The following is a 13,826-nucleotide window of genomic DNA, read 5'->3' on the forward strand; positions in this document are numbered from 1 at the left end:
GTCTCCTCCATGGCATATCGTCTCGGGTTTGTACGGTGTAGGGGCCCTGTCCCGTCTGTGCTAAAATGGCGGCAGGTATCCGGTTTTTACTTCTGGTGCAGTTCCTTGCCAGAACTTCTTGACCCTGGCGAAAGGCACACCGTTTCGCCTCGTTCTCCCGCCGCATGACCTGATCCTGCTGCTTTCTCTTACCAATTGGGTCTTGGGTGGTTTAAGCACATCGAATACAGCGCATAGCTGACATACCGGAGAAACCTGGGTCGTTAAGTGTGCTGTATTCCTGGACGTGAGCAGGAATTGACTCAAGTGCTTAGGCAGTGAACCTTGCTCTCGGGGGTTACCTTCAACAGATGTTTCATCGTCGGTACAAAACGCCCTGCCAGCCCATTCGTGGCAGGGCGATGCGGAGTGGATTGGATCGAATTCCGTTCTCTTGCAACATGAACCGCGACCCATTATCGCTGCCCGGGTTGTTCAGGCTGGCCGAGTCTGCTGAAGGTTTCACCCAAACTCTCAGCTGTGTTCTCCGCTTGACGTTGCCCTCGCGAAGGCAACTTCAGGCCATTTCGAGTGAGCCTCGACGAGAATGAGAACCGTGCGCCCCTCCAACGGTCCCTGGTGTGGTCAGCATGCACCTGTTGCCAGGCCTCTTCTGGGGAGAAGGAGGCGAATGCCGACAGTTTTCGCGCAAGACGGACACATTCCCGCCTTCTCCTCGATTTCAGCATCCAGCCCCGGCCATATAAATAGCTCCTGGCTAGCTCCTTCCTCCTTACAATATCCTTACAGATTCCATGCACGGTTCCTTAGTAGTGGTGGAGCGATGACTCTCAGTCCCCCAGAGGAGACAGCCTCCTGGTCCAGACAATTCAAGTCTTCCAGTGGAATATGGCTTTAACTCAGGGTTTGCTCCTGGAGTCTTTCCTCGAAGCATCATATCCATGACCTCTGACACACTGGATCACTTCTTAACTTGTCGTGCAAGAGCATGGGCAGATCTGCCGTCTGTCCATCTAACTGCATCAATACAGCCCCTCAACAGAACCACTCCCCCCCCCCCCCATATAGAATTTCAACATTATCTTCACTGGTTGCAGAGCAATATGTAGGAGCTTTCCTTGATAAACAGATTCTAATACCAGCAAGATGGCTTCCCAGTGTCCACCACCATCTTCACCTTCTGACTGTCCAATGATGGGGTGACCCAGTAACGGTTTGTTATACCAGCAGTAGCTAGTGCCTTTAATTCACCTTCAGACTTTGTGCCACGTGGGCGCTTTTTCCTTTCTTCAATTTCCCATTTGGTTGATCAGGCGCATGATGTCTTTGCACCAACAAACTGCTGTTGAGTGCCCAGTGTTTGTGCACCTATGGCAGGTGCGAGTCACGTGTTGACGTTTGGGTTTCGGCCCACACCTTGTGCTCAAACCGAGCTCCTTTGCCCGCTAATTCCATGGATACAGCAACTTCCAAAGCTTCCTTTAAGGTCAGGTTGCTTTCGGTTCACAATCGCTTTTGGCGAGCTTCGCTCCTGAAACCGCAGGCTAATCTATCTCTGGTGGTGTCGTTAGACACCCCCCCCCCGAATTCGCAGTGTTCGGCCCGTCTCAGCAGGGTAGCTACAAACTGTGCAGTTGATTCACCTTCTTCTTGGTTGCGTTTATGAAAACCTAAACCTTTCTTTGATGATTAGGGGTTTTGGTGAATAGCGCTATTTCACTGCACTATTTCACTGTAGGTTTTCGTGCCTGGCTTTTCCGGCTGTACCAGATTCCTCAGGAGGTTAAATGCCTGACTTCCCTTCTCCCCAAAAAGAGGCACAACCTGAGTTCAGTCCGTTTCCCTCTTGCGTGTTACAACCCCTCCCAGTTTTTATGGGCTGAGTTTAAGATCAAGTCTGCGGGCCTCAGAGTATTAACCAAACAAAGAGCTTTATTAGGAAGATGGTCACACACTACAGGCTGCTATGTTACGTGCCCGTCTGCCCCCTGCAAACGGCCGGTGGCTTCACCTGACCGGCCCCTTAATGTGCCCCCCCCCCCCCACTTCCACTGCAAGGCTAATAGTGAGAGAACACTGGAAATACCAAGGGAGGGGGGGGGGGGGGGGTGGCGGTGGCAGGTGCATAAGAGGCCAGAATTGGAGGAGCGCGGAAATCTCGCTAGGATCTGGGGCTGGTGATGAAAGTTTTGAATCAGAGGCATTCCTTAGATAGGGGGGACAGAGAGAGAGAGAGAGAGAGAAAGTGAGAGAGAGTGTAGGAGGTCAAGACAGTGACAGAGAGAGGGGGAGAGAGGAGACAGAGAGAGAAAGCAACACCAAGAGCGAGAGAGAGAGACAGAGGAGGGAGAGAGAAAGAGACAGAGAAAGAGAGAGAGACAGATACAGAGAGTCAGAGAAAGAGAGAGACAGAGACAGAGGGGCTAGAGAGAGAGAGAGAGAAAGAGACAGAGAGGGAGAGACAGATACAGAGAGTCAGAGAGAGAGAGAGACAGAGACAGAGGGGCTAGAGAGAGAGAGAGAGAAAGAGACAGAGAGGGAGAGACAGATACAGAGAGTCAGAGAAAGAGAGAGACAGATACAGCGAGAAACAAAGAGACAGAAAGAAAGAGACAGCCTCATGGCAGTGTCCCTTTAGGAAATGTTTTTGTCTTATCACATGGCTTCAGTTATGTCATTGTGTGGGTGGAGCTGGGCAGTGGCTCTGAGTTTTAATTTCACTTTGAGTTTGGACTGGTTTTGAACTGCACAGGTTGAAAGAAGTGTCTCTCTATCTTCATTTTTAAAGCTGTTTCCAGACTGCTTGATAATTTACAAGAGATAATTGCTTTCTGGAAGGAATTCTGCTGTTTGAAGAGGGGAACAGAGCATCAATACATAGAATTTACAGTGCAGAAGGAGGCCATTCGGCCCATCGAGGCTGCACCAGCTCTTGGAAAGAGCACCCCACCCAAGGTCAACACCTCCACCCTATCCCCATAACCCAGTAACCCCACCCAACACTCAGGGCAATTTTGGACACTAAGGGCAATTTAGCATGGCCAATCCACCTAACCTGCACATCTTTGGACTGTGGGAGGAAACCGGAGCATCTGGAGGAAACCCACGCACACACGGGGAGGATGTGCAGACTCCGCACAGACAGTGACCCAAGCTGGAATCGAACCTGAACACCCTCGAGCTGTGAAGCAATTGTGCTATCCACAATGCTACCGTGCTGCCCCTAAATAACAAGTCTTATACCAGTAAGAGTGCTGTGTGTTGGGCCACATCTTTGAAAAGGGGTTTCTGGTTTTACATGGATTTTGTTATTGAATTGGAACAGTTAAGGGGGAGTTCATTAAGGGTTATACATAGATTACTGTAGCTGGGTGGGGTATTTATGTTTGTAGTCGATAATAATTCTTACTGTGTGTGTTTGTACAAATGTTAACTAAATTTGTAGAATAAAGCTTGTTTTGATGAAAAGTGCTTCAGACCTCTGTTGAATAATACCTGAAAGGCAGCCTTTATGCTAATCGGGACCAAAATCAATGAACAATTGTAGGTCAGGTGAACTCCATGATCTACTTTGGAGTTTTCTAAACTCTGGCCCATAACAGCAGTGACAGAGACAGGGAGAGAGAGAGAGACTGACACCAAGAGAGAGAGAGACAGGGAGAGAGAGTGAGGCAGAGAGTCAGAGTCATAGAGTTTGACAGCATGGAAAGTGGCTCATCGGCCCATCGTGCCAGCACAGACCACCAAGCACCTATCTATTCTACCCCCATTTCCCAGCATTTGGCCCGTAGCTCTGGTACGCTCTGGCGTTTCCGTGCTCACCAAGACGCCTCTGAAATGTCGTGAGTGTCCCCGCCTCCACCACCCGTTCGGCAGCGAGTTCCAGATTCCCACCAGCCTCTGGGTGAAAAAGCTTTTCCTCAAATCCCCTCCCAATCTCCTGACCGTTACCTGAAATTGATGCCCCACCCCCCGTTTAGCGACTTCCCCACTAAGGGGGAAAAGTTCCTTTCTCTGTCCCTCATAATTTTGTGCCCCTCGATCAGGTCCCCCGCCCTCAGCCTTCTCTGCTCCTGGGAAAACAGCCCCAGCCCTACCCAGCCTCTCTTCATCGCTGAAACTCTCCAGCCCAGGCAGCATCCTGGTGAATCTCCTCTGCAGCCTCTCCAGAGCAACACATCCTTCCTATAGTGAGGTGACCAGAGAGAAAAGGGACACAGAAAGAAAGAAGGACAAAGAGAGAGAAAGAGACGGAGGGAGAGAGAGTGTGTGTGGGAGGCCAAGGCAGTGAGAGGGATAGAGAGAAAGACAGGCAGTGAGAAAAAAAGAGAGGGGGAGGCAGAGCGAAAGGGAGTGTGGTGGTATGTATTAGGGGTGATACGGTACATCATGAATGCCGAGGAGCTATTGGAGGACAGATGCTGGGTCCCGATTGGATCTGCCGCCTACTGGGCTCCACCCAGATAGGCGGGGTATAAGAACCCGGTTTACTCCCCGCAGCTGCGTTCTGTGACTGAGCTGCTGGGGAACAAGTCTGCTCAATAAAGCCTCTTTTGAAGTTCTCTACGTCTCGCCTCGTGTGTGATCGATGGTGCGACAATTTATTGAGCAGACTTAAAAAGGAATATGGAGCTCCGGATCGCCCCGGAGTGCCTGCGAATCGGCCCCCAAGCAGCTAACGCAACATCGGCGTTTAAGCACCGGCTGGCGTGCTTTGAGGGCTACCTCCGAACGGCCCCGGCAGACCAACAGAAGATGCAGGTCCTGCATTCCAGAGTGAGTCCCGAAATCTACGCACTCATCGAGGACGTGGAAGAATTCCCAGCGGCGATCACCTTGCTGAAGGAGATCTACATTAAGCCCGTCAACCAGGTCTACGCACGCTACCAGCTCGCGACGAGACGACAAATCCACGGGGAATCGCTAGGCGATTTCTTCAATGCTCTAACGACCCTAGGACGAAACTGCAACTGCCCAGCGGTAACGGCGAACGAACATACGGACCTCCTGATCAGAGACGCTTACGTAACAGGTTTGGCATCGTCGCAAATTCGTCAGAGACTTTTAGAGAAAGACTCTCTCGGACTCACAGAGGTACGGGCCCTCGCAGCCTCCCTCGACGTGGCCTCCCAAAACGCCCGCGCCTATGCCCCCGACCGCGCTGCAGCCCCTTGGGCTCCGTGGACCCCCGCCGCGACCGACCCCCCGGCAACCCCAACCCCTCCGCACGCCCGCGCCTATGCCCCCGACCGCGCTGCAGCCCCTTGGGCTCCATGGACCCCCGCCGCGACCGACCCCCCTGCACCCCCAACCCCTCCGCAAGCGTGCGCAGCCAGAATCCCAGACCACCCGGGGGGGCCCCACTGCTATTTTTGCGGGCAGCCAAAGCACCCCCGCCAGCGCTGCCCGGCCCGCTCGACCACCTGCAAAAGCTGCGGTAAAAAGGGGCACTACGCAGCGGTGTGCCAGTCCCCTGGGGTCGCCGCTATCTCTGGGGAAGAAACGGGACCACGGACTCAACCCCCCCCAGCGACCCACGGGCGGCCAACGGGCGCCGCCATTTTGGGCCCCGGACACCACGAGGGGGGGACGGGCGCCGCCATCTTACTACCCACGGGCCGTGTGTGATCCATGGGGGCGGCCATTTTGTCCACCCCCGGCCGCGTGCGACCCATGGGAGCGGCCATTTTGTCCACCCCCGGCCGCCTGCGATCCATGGACACCGCCATCTTGGCTGACAGGCAAGGACCCCAGCGTGGACGGCTCCACACTGCCTGAAGACAACGATCTGATGCACCAACCACGTTTGGCATCGGTGACCCTCGACCAGTCGCGGCCCCGGATGCTCCAGACGACAACGACAAAGGTGCTGGTGAACCGGCACGAGACGCCGTGTTTGATCGACTCGGAGAGTTTTATTCACCCGGACACGGTAAGACGCTGTTCCCTTGTAATTCGGCCAAGCACCCAAAAAAGTTTCCTGGCGGCGGGGTCCCACTCCGTTGCAATCAAAGGGTTCTGTATCGCAAACCTAACGGTGCAGGGGAGAGAGTTCAAAAATTACCGGCTGTATGTCCTCCCCCACCTCTGCGCTCCCACCCTCCTGGGGTTGGATTTCCAATGCAACTTCCAGAGCTTAACATTCAAATTTGGCGGCCCTATACCCCCACTGACTATCTGCAGCCTCGCGACACTCAAGGTCGAACCGCCCTCCTTGTTTGCGAACCTCACCCCGGATTGCAAACCCGTCGCCACTAGGAGCAGACGGTACAGCACCCAGGACCGGACGTTTATCAGGTCCGAAGTACAGCGGCTGCTGAAGGAAGGCATAATCCAGGCCAGCAATAGTCCCTGGAGAGCACAGGTGGTAGTAGTGAAGACAGGGGAGAAGCAAAGGATGGTCGTAGACTATAGTCAGACCATCAACAGGTACACGCAGCTAGATGCGTACCCTCTCCCCCGCATATCCGACATGGTCAACTGGATTGCACAGTACAAGGTCTTCTCCACCGTGGACCTTAAGTCCGCCTACCACCAGCTCCCCATTCGCCCCGGTGACCGCAAGTGTACTGTCTTCGAAGCAGACGGGCGGCTATACCACTTCTTAAGGGTTCCATTCGGCGTCACGAACGGAGTCTCGGTCTTCCAACGGGAGATGGACCGAATGGTTGACCAGCACGGTTTACAGGCCACGTTCCCATACCTCAACAATGTAACCATCTGCGGCCACGACCAGCAGGACCACGACGCCAACCTCCGCAAATTCCTCCAAACCGCTCACGCCCTGAACCTCACTTACAACAAAGAAAAATGTGTGTTTAGCACTGACCGTCTAGCCATCCTGGGCTACGTATTGCGTAATGGAGTGATCGGCCCCGACCCCGAACGCATGCGCCCCATGGAGTTCCCTCTCCCCCACTGTGCCAAAGCCCTGAAACGCTCCCTGGGCTTCTTTTCTTATTACGCCCAGTGGGTCCCCCAGTACGCAGACAAGGCCCGTGCACTAATCCAGGCCACTACCTTTCCCCTGTTGACAGAGGCCCGCCAGGCCTTCAGCCGCATCAAAGCGGATATCGCAAAGGCCACGATGCGCGCCATCGACGAGTCCCTCCCCTTCCAAGTCGAGAGCGATGCATCCGACGTTGCTCTGGCGGCCACCCTCAACCAAGCAGGCAGACCCGTGGCCTTTTTCTCCCGGACCCTCCACGCTTCAGAAATTCGCCACTCCTCAGTAGAAAAGGAGGCCCAAGCCATAGTGGAAGCTGTGCGACATTGGAGGCATTACCTGGCCGGCAGGAGATTCACTATCCTCACGGACCAACGGTCGGTAGCCTTCATGTTCGATAGTGCACAGCGGGGCAAGATCAAGAACGACAAGATCTTGCGGTGGAGGATCGAACTCTCCACCTTCAATTATGAGATCTTGTACCGTCCCGGAAAGCTGAACGAGCCGTCCGATGCCCTATCTCGCGGCACATGTGCCAACGCACAAGTGGACCGCCTCCAAGCCCTTCACGAGGACCTCTGCCACCCGGGGGTCACTCGTTTCTACCACTTTATAAAGGCCCGCAACCTCCCGTACTCCGTCGAGGACGTCCGAACAGTCACCAGGAACTGCCAAATCTGCGCTGAATGCAAACTGCAGTTTTTCAGGCCAGATAGAGCGCACCTGATAAAGGCTTCCCGTCCCTTTGAACGCCTCAGTCTGGATTTCAAAGGGCCCCTCCCCTCCACCGATCGCAACACATACTTTCTTAACGTCGTTGACGAATATTCCCGTTTCCCCTTCGCCATCCCCTGCCCCGACATGACCACGGCCACGGTCATTAAAGCCCTATGCACCATCTTTGCCCTATTCGGTTTCCCCGCCTACATCCATAGCGACAGGGGGTCCTCCTTCATGAGTGACGAGCTGCATCAATTCCTGCTCAGTAAGGGCATAGCCTCGAGCAGGACGACCAGCTACAACCCCCGGGGGAACGGGCAGGTAGAGAGGGAGAATGGAACGGTCTGGAGTCTCCCAACTTCCCGCTGTCAGGAAGTGCTCCCGGATGCCCTTCACTCTATCCGGTCCCTGCTGTGCACCACCACTAACCAAACGCCTCACGAGCGCCTCCTTGTCTTCCCTAGGAAGTCCGCTTCTGGAACGTCACTTCTGACCTGGCTGGCGGCCCCAGGACCCATCCTGCTCCGGAAACATGTGCGGGCGCACAAATCAGACCCACTGGTGGAGAAGGTACATCTACTCCACGCAAACCCGCAGTACGCCTACGTGGCGTACCCAGACGGCCGACAGGACACGGTCTCTCTGCGGGACCTGGCGCCCGCCGGAGCTCCCCACCCCCCCCCCCAACACCAATCACCTCCCCCTCACTCCCGCCGATGCACCCCACAGCCACCCCCTTCCCGGGGAGATCGGTTCTCCTCCCAGGCCCGCCCAGGAGTAAGGAGTAAGGAAACAGAGGGGGACAGCGCGATGCGCCCAGAGCCGACCGGACCCGAGCCACCACCACCACCACCACCCGGGCTGAGACGATCGGAGAGGGCGACCAGAGCACCATCTCGACTCAGCGAGTCGACGTAAGATGTATATAATTCAGTGGCCCAGTAAAGCGGCATGGTTGTATATAGTTCAATGGTTAAGGCACCGACCCTGTAAACCCCGACCACCATACCACCCACCACCCTGCCGGGTTCCTTTTTAACAAGGGGTGAATGTGGTGGTCTGTATTAGGGGTAATACGGTACACCATGAATGCCGAGGAGCTATTGGAGGACAGATGCTGGATCCCGATTGGATCTGCCGCCTACTGGGCTCCACCCAGATAGGCGGGGTATAAGAACCCGGTTTACTCCCCGCAGCTGCATTCTGTGACTGAGCTGCTGGGGAACAAGTCTGAACAAGTCTGCTCAATAAAGCCTCGATTGAAGTTCTCTACGTCTCGCCTCGTGTGTGATCGATGGTGCGACAGGGAGAGAGAGAGAGAGAAAGAGGCAGAGAGAGAGACACGACAGAGAGAAATGACAGAGAGACAGAGAAAGATAGAGACAGAGAGAAAGTGACACCAGAAGAAAGAGAGAGAGAAATAGAGACAGACAAAAAGGAGATAGAAAGTGACAGAAGGAGGCAGAGAGAGGAGACAGAGAGAGAGGGGGAAGGGACTGAGAGAGAACTAGAGACAGAGAGGGAGGACGACAGAGCGAGCGAAACAGACAGAAAAAGAGAGAAACAGATACAGAGAGGGAGACAGAGAGAAAGAAACACAGAGAGGCAAGGTGAGAAAGTGAGAGGAGGTAGAGTGAGAAGGAGGCAGAGAAAGAGAGGGAAGAGGCTCAGTGAGAGAGCGATATCATTTGAACAGCAGTAGATGATCTGAACCAAAAGAGCAATGGAGAGAAATGATGGGCAGCAAGTGGTCGCAGGGGAGGCAGAAAGAGAGAGAGAGAGAAGGGTTACCTTGGCAGAGAGAGTGATGGCAGTGATTTCGGAGAACAGGTCAGTGGTGTCGGGGAAGTTCTGGTGGATGATCGAGCAGGCGTGGTACAGCAAAGGTTGCTTGTGGACGGTGTCTTTCACCCCAGGCACTTTCTCCAGGTAGCTCAGCTCAAAGCCCTTCGCCTGAGGCACAGAAGTGGGGGAACGAAAAGGGAGACTTGCATTTACATAGCATCTCGTAAAACACCAGAGGACATCTCAAAGCACATGAGGTCGATTGGCCAGGACGTATGGGAGAACTCCTCAGCACTTCTTCGGAATAGGGCGGAGGGGATTCTGGGCCTCCCCACCAGCAGGAACTTCGAGTCCCGCCAAACGTGTCACACCCCCACACACAATCCCCGTCCTCATCACCAACACCCGCCGGGGACACACCTTCTCACGAGGAGGCCATGCCCAGAATCACAGGATCTTTACATCGAACAGGCAGGTGGAAACAGTGTAGAGGGAGCTTTACTCTGTATCTAACCCCGTGCTGTACCTGTCCTGGGAGTGTTTGATGGGGACAGTGTAGAGGGAGCTTTACTCTGTATCTAACCACGTGCTGTACCTGTCCTGGGAGTGTTTGATGGGGACAGTGTAGAGGGAGCTTTACTCTGTATCTAAACCCGAGCTGTACCTGTCCTGGGAGTGTTTGATGGGGACAGTGTAGAGGGAGCTTTACTCTGTATCTAACCCCGTGTGTACCTGTCCTGGGAGTGTTTGATGGGGACAGTGTAGAGGGAGCTTTACTCTGTATCTAACCCCGTGCTGTACCTGTCCTGGGAGTGTTTGATGGGGACAGTGTAGAGGAAGCTTTACTCTGTATCTAACCCCGTGCTGTACCTGTCCAGGAGTGTTTGATGGGGACAGTGTAGAGGGAGCTTTACTCTGTATCTAGCCCCGTGCTGTACCTGTCCTGGGAATGTTTGATGGGGACAGTGTAGAGGGAGCTTTACTCTGTATCTAACCCCGTGCTGTACCTGTCCTGGGAGTGTTTGATGGGGACAGTGTAGAGGGAGCTTTACTCTGTATCTAACCCCGTGCTGTACCTGTCCTGGGAGTGTTTGATGGGGACAGTGTAGAGGGAGCTTTACTCTGTATCTAACCCCGTGCTGTAGCTGTCCTGGGAGTATTTGATGGGGACAGTGTAGAGGGAGCTTTACTCTGTATCTAACCCCGTGCTGTACCTGTCCTGGGAATGTTTGATGGGGACAGTGTAGAGGGAGCTTTACTCTGTATCTAACCCCGTGCTGTACCTGTCCTGGGAGTGTTTGATGGGGACAGTGTAGAGGGAGCTTTACTCTGTATCTAACCCCATGCTGTACCTGTCCTGGGAGTGTTTGATGGGGACAGTGTAGAGGGAGCTTTACTCTGTATCTAGCCCCGTGCTGTACCTGTCCTGGGAGTGTTTGATGGGGACAGTGTAGAGGGAGCTTTACTCTGTATCTAACCCCGTGCTGTACCTGTCCTGGGAGTGTTTGATGGGGACAGTGTAGAGGGAGCTTTACTCTGTATCTAACCCCGTGCTGTACCTGTCCTGGGAGTGTTTGATGGGGACAGTGTAGAGGGAGCTTTACTCTGTATCTAACCCCGTGCTGTACCTGTCCTGGGAGTGTTTGATGGGGACAGTGTAGAGGGAGCTTTACTCTGTATCTAACCCCGTGCTGTGCCTGTCCTGGGAGTGTTTGATGGGGACAGTGTAGAGGGAGCTTTACTCTGTATCTAACCCCGTGCTGTACCTGTCCTGGGAGTGTTTGATGGGGACAGTGTAGAAGGAGCTTTACTCTGTATCTAACCCCGTGCTGTACCTGTCCTGGGAGTGTTTGATGGGGGACAGTGTAGAGGGAGCTTTACTCTGTATCTAACTCCGTGCTGTACCTGTCCTGGGAGTGTTTGATGGGGACAGTGTAGCGGGAGCTTTACTCTGTATCTAACCCCGTGCTGTACCTGTCCTGGGAGTGTTTGATGGGGACAGTGTAGAGGGAGCTTTACTCTGTATCTAACCCAGTGCTGTACCTGTCCTGGGAGTGTTTGATGGGGACAGTGTAGAGGGAGCTTTACTCTGTATCTAACCCCGTGCTGTACCTGTCCTGGGAGTGTTTGATGGGGACAGTGTAGAGGGAGCTTTACTCTGTATCTAACCCCGTGCTGTACCTGTCCTGGGAGTGTTTGATGGGGACAGTGTAGAGGGAGCTATACTCTGTATCTAACCCCGTGCTGTACCTGTCCTGGGAGTGTTTGGTGGGGACAGTGTAGAGGGAGCTTTACTCTGTATCTAACCCCGTGCTGTCCCTGTCCTGGGAGTGTTTGATGGGGGACAGTGTAGAGGGAGCTTTACTCTGTATCTAACCCCGTGCTGTACCTGTCCTGGGAGTGTTTGATGGGGACAGTGCAGAGGGAGCTTTACTCTGTATCTAACCCTGTGCTGTAGCTGTCCTGGGAGTGTTTGATGGGGACAGTGGAGAAGGAGCTTTACTCTGTATCTAACCCCGTGCTGTACCTAGTCCTGGGAGTGTTTGATGGGGACAGTGTAGAGGGAGCTTTACTCTGTATCTAACCACGTGCTGTACCTGTCCTGGGAGTGTTTGATGGGGGACAGTGTAGAGGGAGCTTTACTCTGTATCTAACTCCGTGCTGTACCTGTCCTGGGAGTGTTTGATGGGGACAGTGTAGCGGGAGCTTTACTCTGTATCTAACCCCGTGCTGTACCTGTCCTGGGAGTGTTTGATGGGGACAGTGTAGAGGGAGCTTTACTCTGTATCTAACCCCGTGATGTACCTATCCTGGGAGTGTTTGTTGGGGACAGTGTAGAGGGAGCTTTACTCTCTATCTGACCCCGTGATGTACCTATCCTGGGAGTGTTTGATGGGGACAGTGTAGAGGGAGCTTTACTCTGTATCTAACCCCGTGCTGTACCTGTCCTGGGAGTGTTTGATGGGGACAGTGTAGAGGGAGCTTTACTCTGTATCTAACCCCGTGCTGTACCTGGCCTGGGAGTGTTTGATGGGGGGCAGTGTAGAGGGAGCTTTACTCTGTATCTAACCCCATGCTGTGCCTGTCCTGGGAGTGTTTGATGGGGACAGTGTAGAGGGAGCTTTAATCTGTATCTAACCCCGTGCTGTACCTGTCCTGGGAGTGTTTGATGGGGACAGTGTAGAGGGATCTTTTCTCTGTATCTAACCCCGTGCGGTACCTGTCCTGGGAGTGTGTGACGGGGACAGTGTCGAGGGAGCTTTACTCTGTATCTAACCCCGTGCTGTACCTGTCCTGGGAGTGTTTGATGGGGACAGTGTAGAGGGAGCTTTACTCTGTATCTAACCCCGTGCTGTACCTGTCCTGGGAGTGTTTGATGGGGACAGTGTAGAGGGAGCTTTACTCTGTATCTAACCCCGTGCTGTACCTGTCCTGGGAGTGTTTGATGGGGACAGTGTAGAGGGAGCTTTACTCTGTATCTAACCCCGTGCTGTACCTGGCCTGGGAGTGTTTGATGGGGGGCAGTGTAGAGGGAGCTTTACTCTGTATCTAACCCCATGCTGTGCCTGTCCTGGGAGTGTTTGATGGGGACAGTGTAGAGGGAGCTTTAATCTGTATCTAACCCCGTGCTGTACCTGTCCTGGGAGTGTTTGATGGGGAAAGTGTAGAGGGAGCTTTACTCTGTATCAAACCCCGTGCTGTATCTGTCCTGGGAGTGTTTGATGGGGACAGTGTAGAGGGAGCTTTACTCTGTATCTAACCCCGTGCTGTACCTGTCCTGGGAGTGTTTGATGGGGACAATGTAGAGGGAGCTTTACTCTGTATCTAACCCTGTGCTGTACCTGTCCTGGGAGTGTTTGATGGGGACAGTGTAGAGGGAGCGTTACTCTGTATCTAACCCCGTGCTGTACCTGTCCTGGGAATGTTTGATGGGGACAGTGTAGAGGGAGCTTTACTCTGTATCTAACCCCGTGCTGTACCTGTCCTGGGAGTGTTTGATGGGGACAGTATAGAGGGAGCGTTACTCTGTATCTAACCACGTGCTGTACCTGTCCTGGGAGTGTTTGATGGGTACAATGTAGAGGGAGCTTTACTCTGGATCTAACCCCGTGCTGTACCTGTCCTGGGAGAGTTTGATGGGGACAATGTAGAGGGAGCTTTACTCTGTATCAAACCCCATGCTGTACCTGTCCTGGGAGTGTTTGATGGGGACAGTGTAGAGGGAGCTTTACTCTGTATCTAACCCCGTGCTGTAATTGTCCTGGGAGTGTTTGATGGGGACAGTGTAGAGGGAGCTTTACTCTGTATCAAAACCCGTGCTGTACCTGTCCTGGGGGAGTTTGATGGGGACAGTGTAGAGGGAGCTTTACTCTGT

The 13,826-nt window shown here is 53.8% G+C and overlaps 1 protein-coding gene across 1 annotated transcript in view; it reads right to left on the bottom strand.

Annotated features, from left to right (window-relative positions):
- LOC140405759 (FH1/FH2 domain-containing protein 3) overlaps positions 1 to 13,826 on the bottom strand; it is an 89,367-nt gene that overhangs the window by 19,007 nt on the left and 56,534 nt on the right. The window contains exon 5 of the mRNA XM_072494194.1: positions 9,458 to 9,619. Within this exon, the coding sequence (XP_072350295.1) occupies positions 9,458 to 9,619 (162 nt within the window). The remainder of the gene's footprint in view (positions 1 to 9,457; positions 9,620 to 13,826) is intronic.

This window comes from Scyliorhinus torazame, unplaced genomic scaffold (genome assembly GCF_047496885.1).
Source record: "Scyliorhinus torazame isolate Kashiwa2021f unplaced genomic scaffold, sScyTor2.1 scaffold_201, whole genome shotgun sequence".
Classification (NCBI taxonomy): Eukaryota; Metazoa; Chordata; class Chondrichthyes; order Carcharhiniformes; family Scyliorhinidae; genus Scyliorhinus; species Scyliorhinus torazame.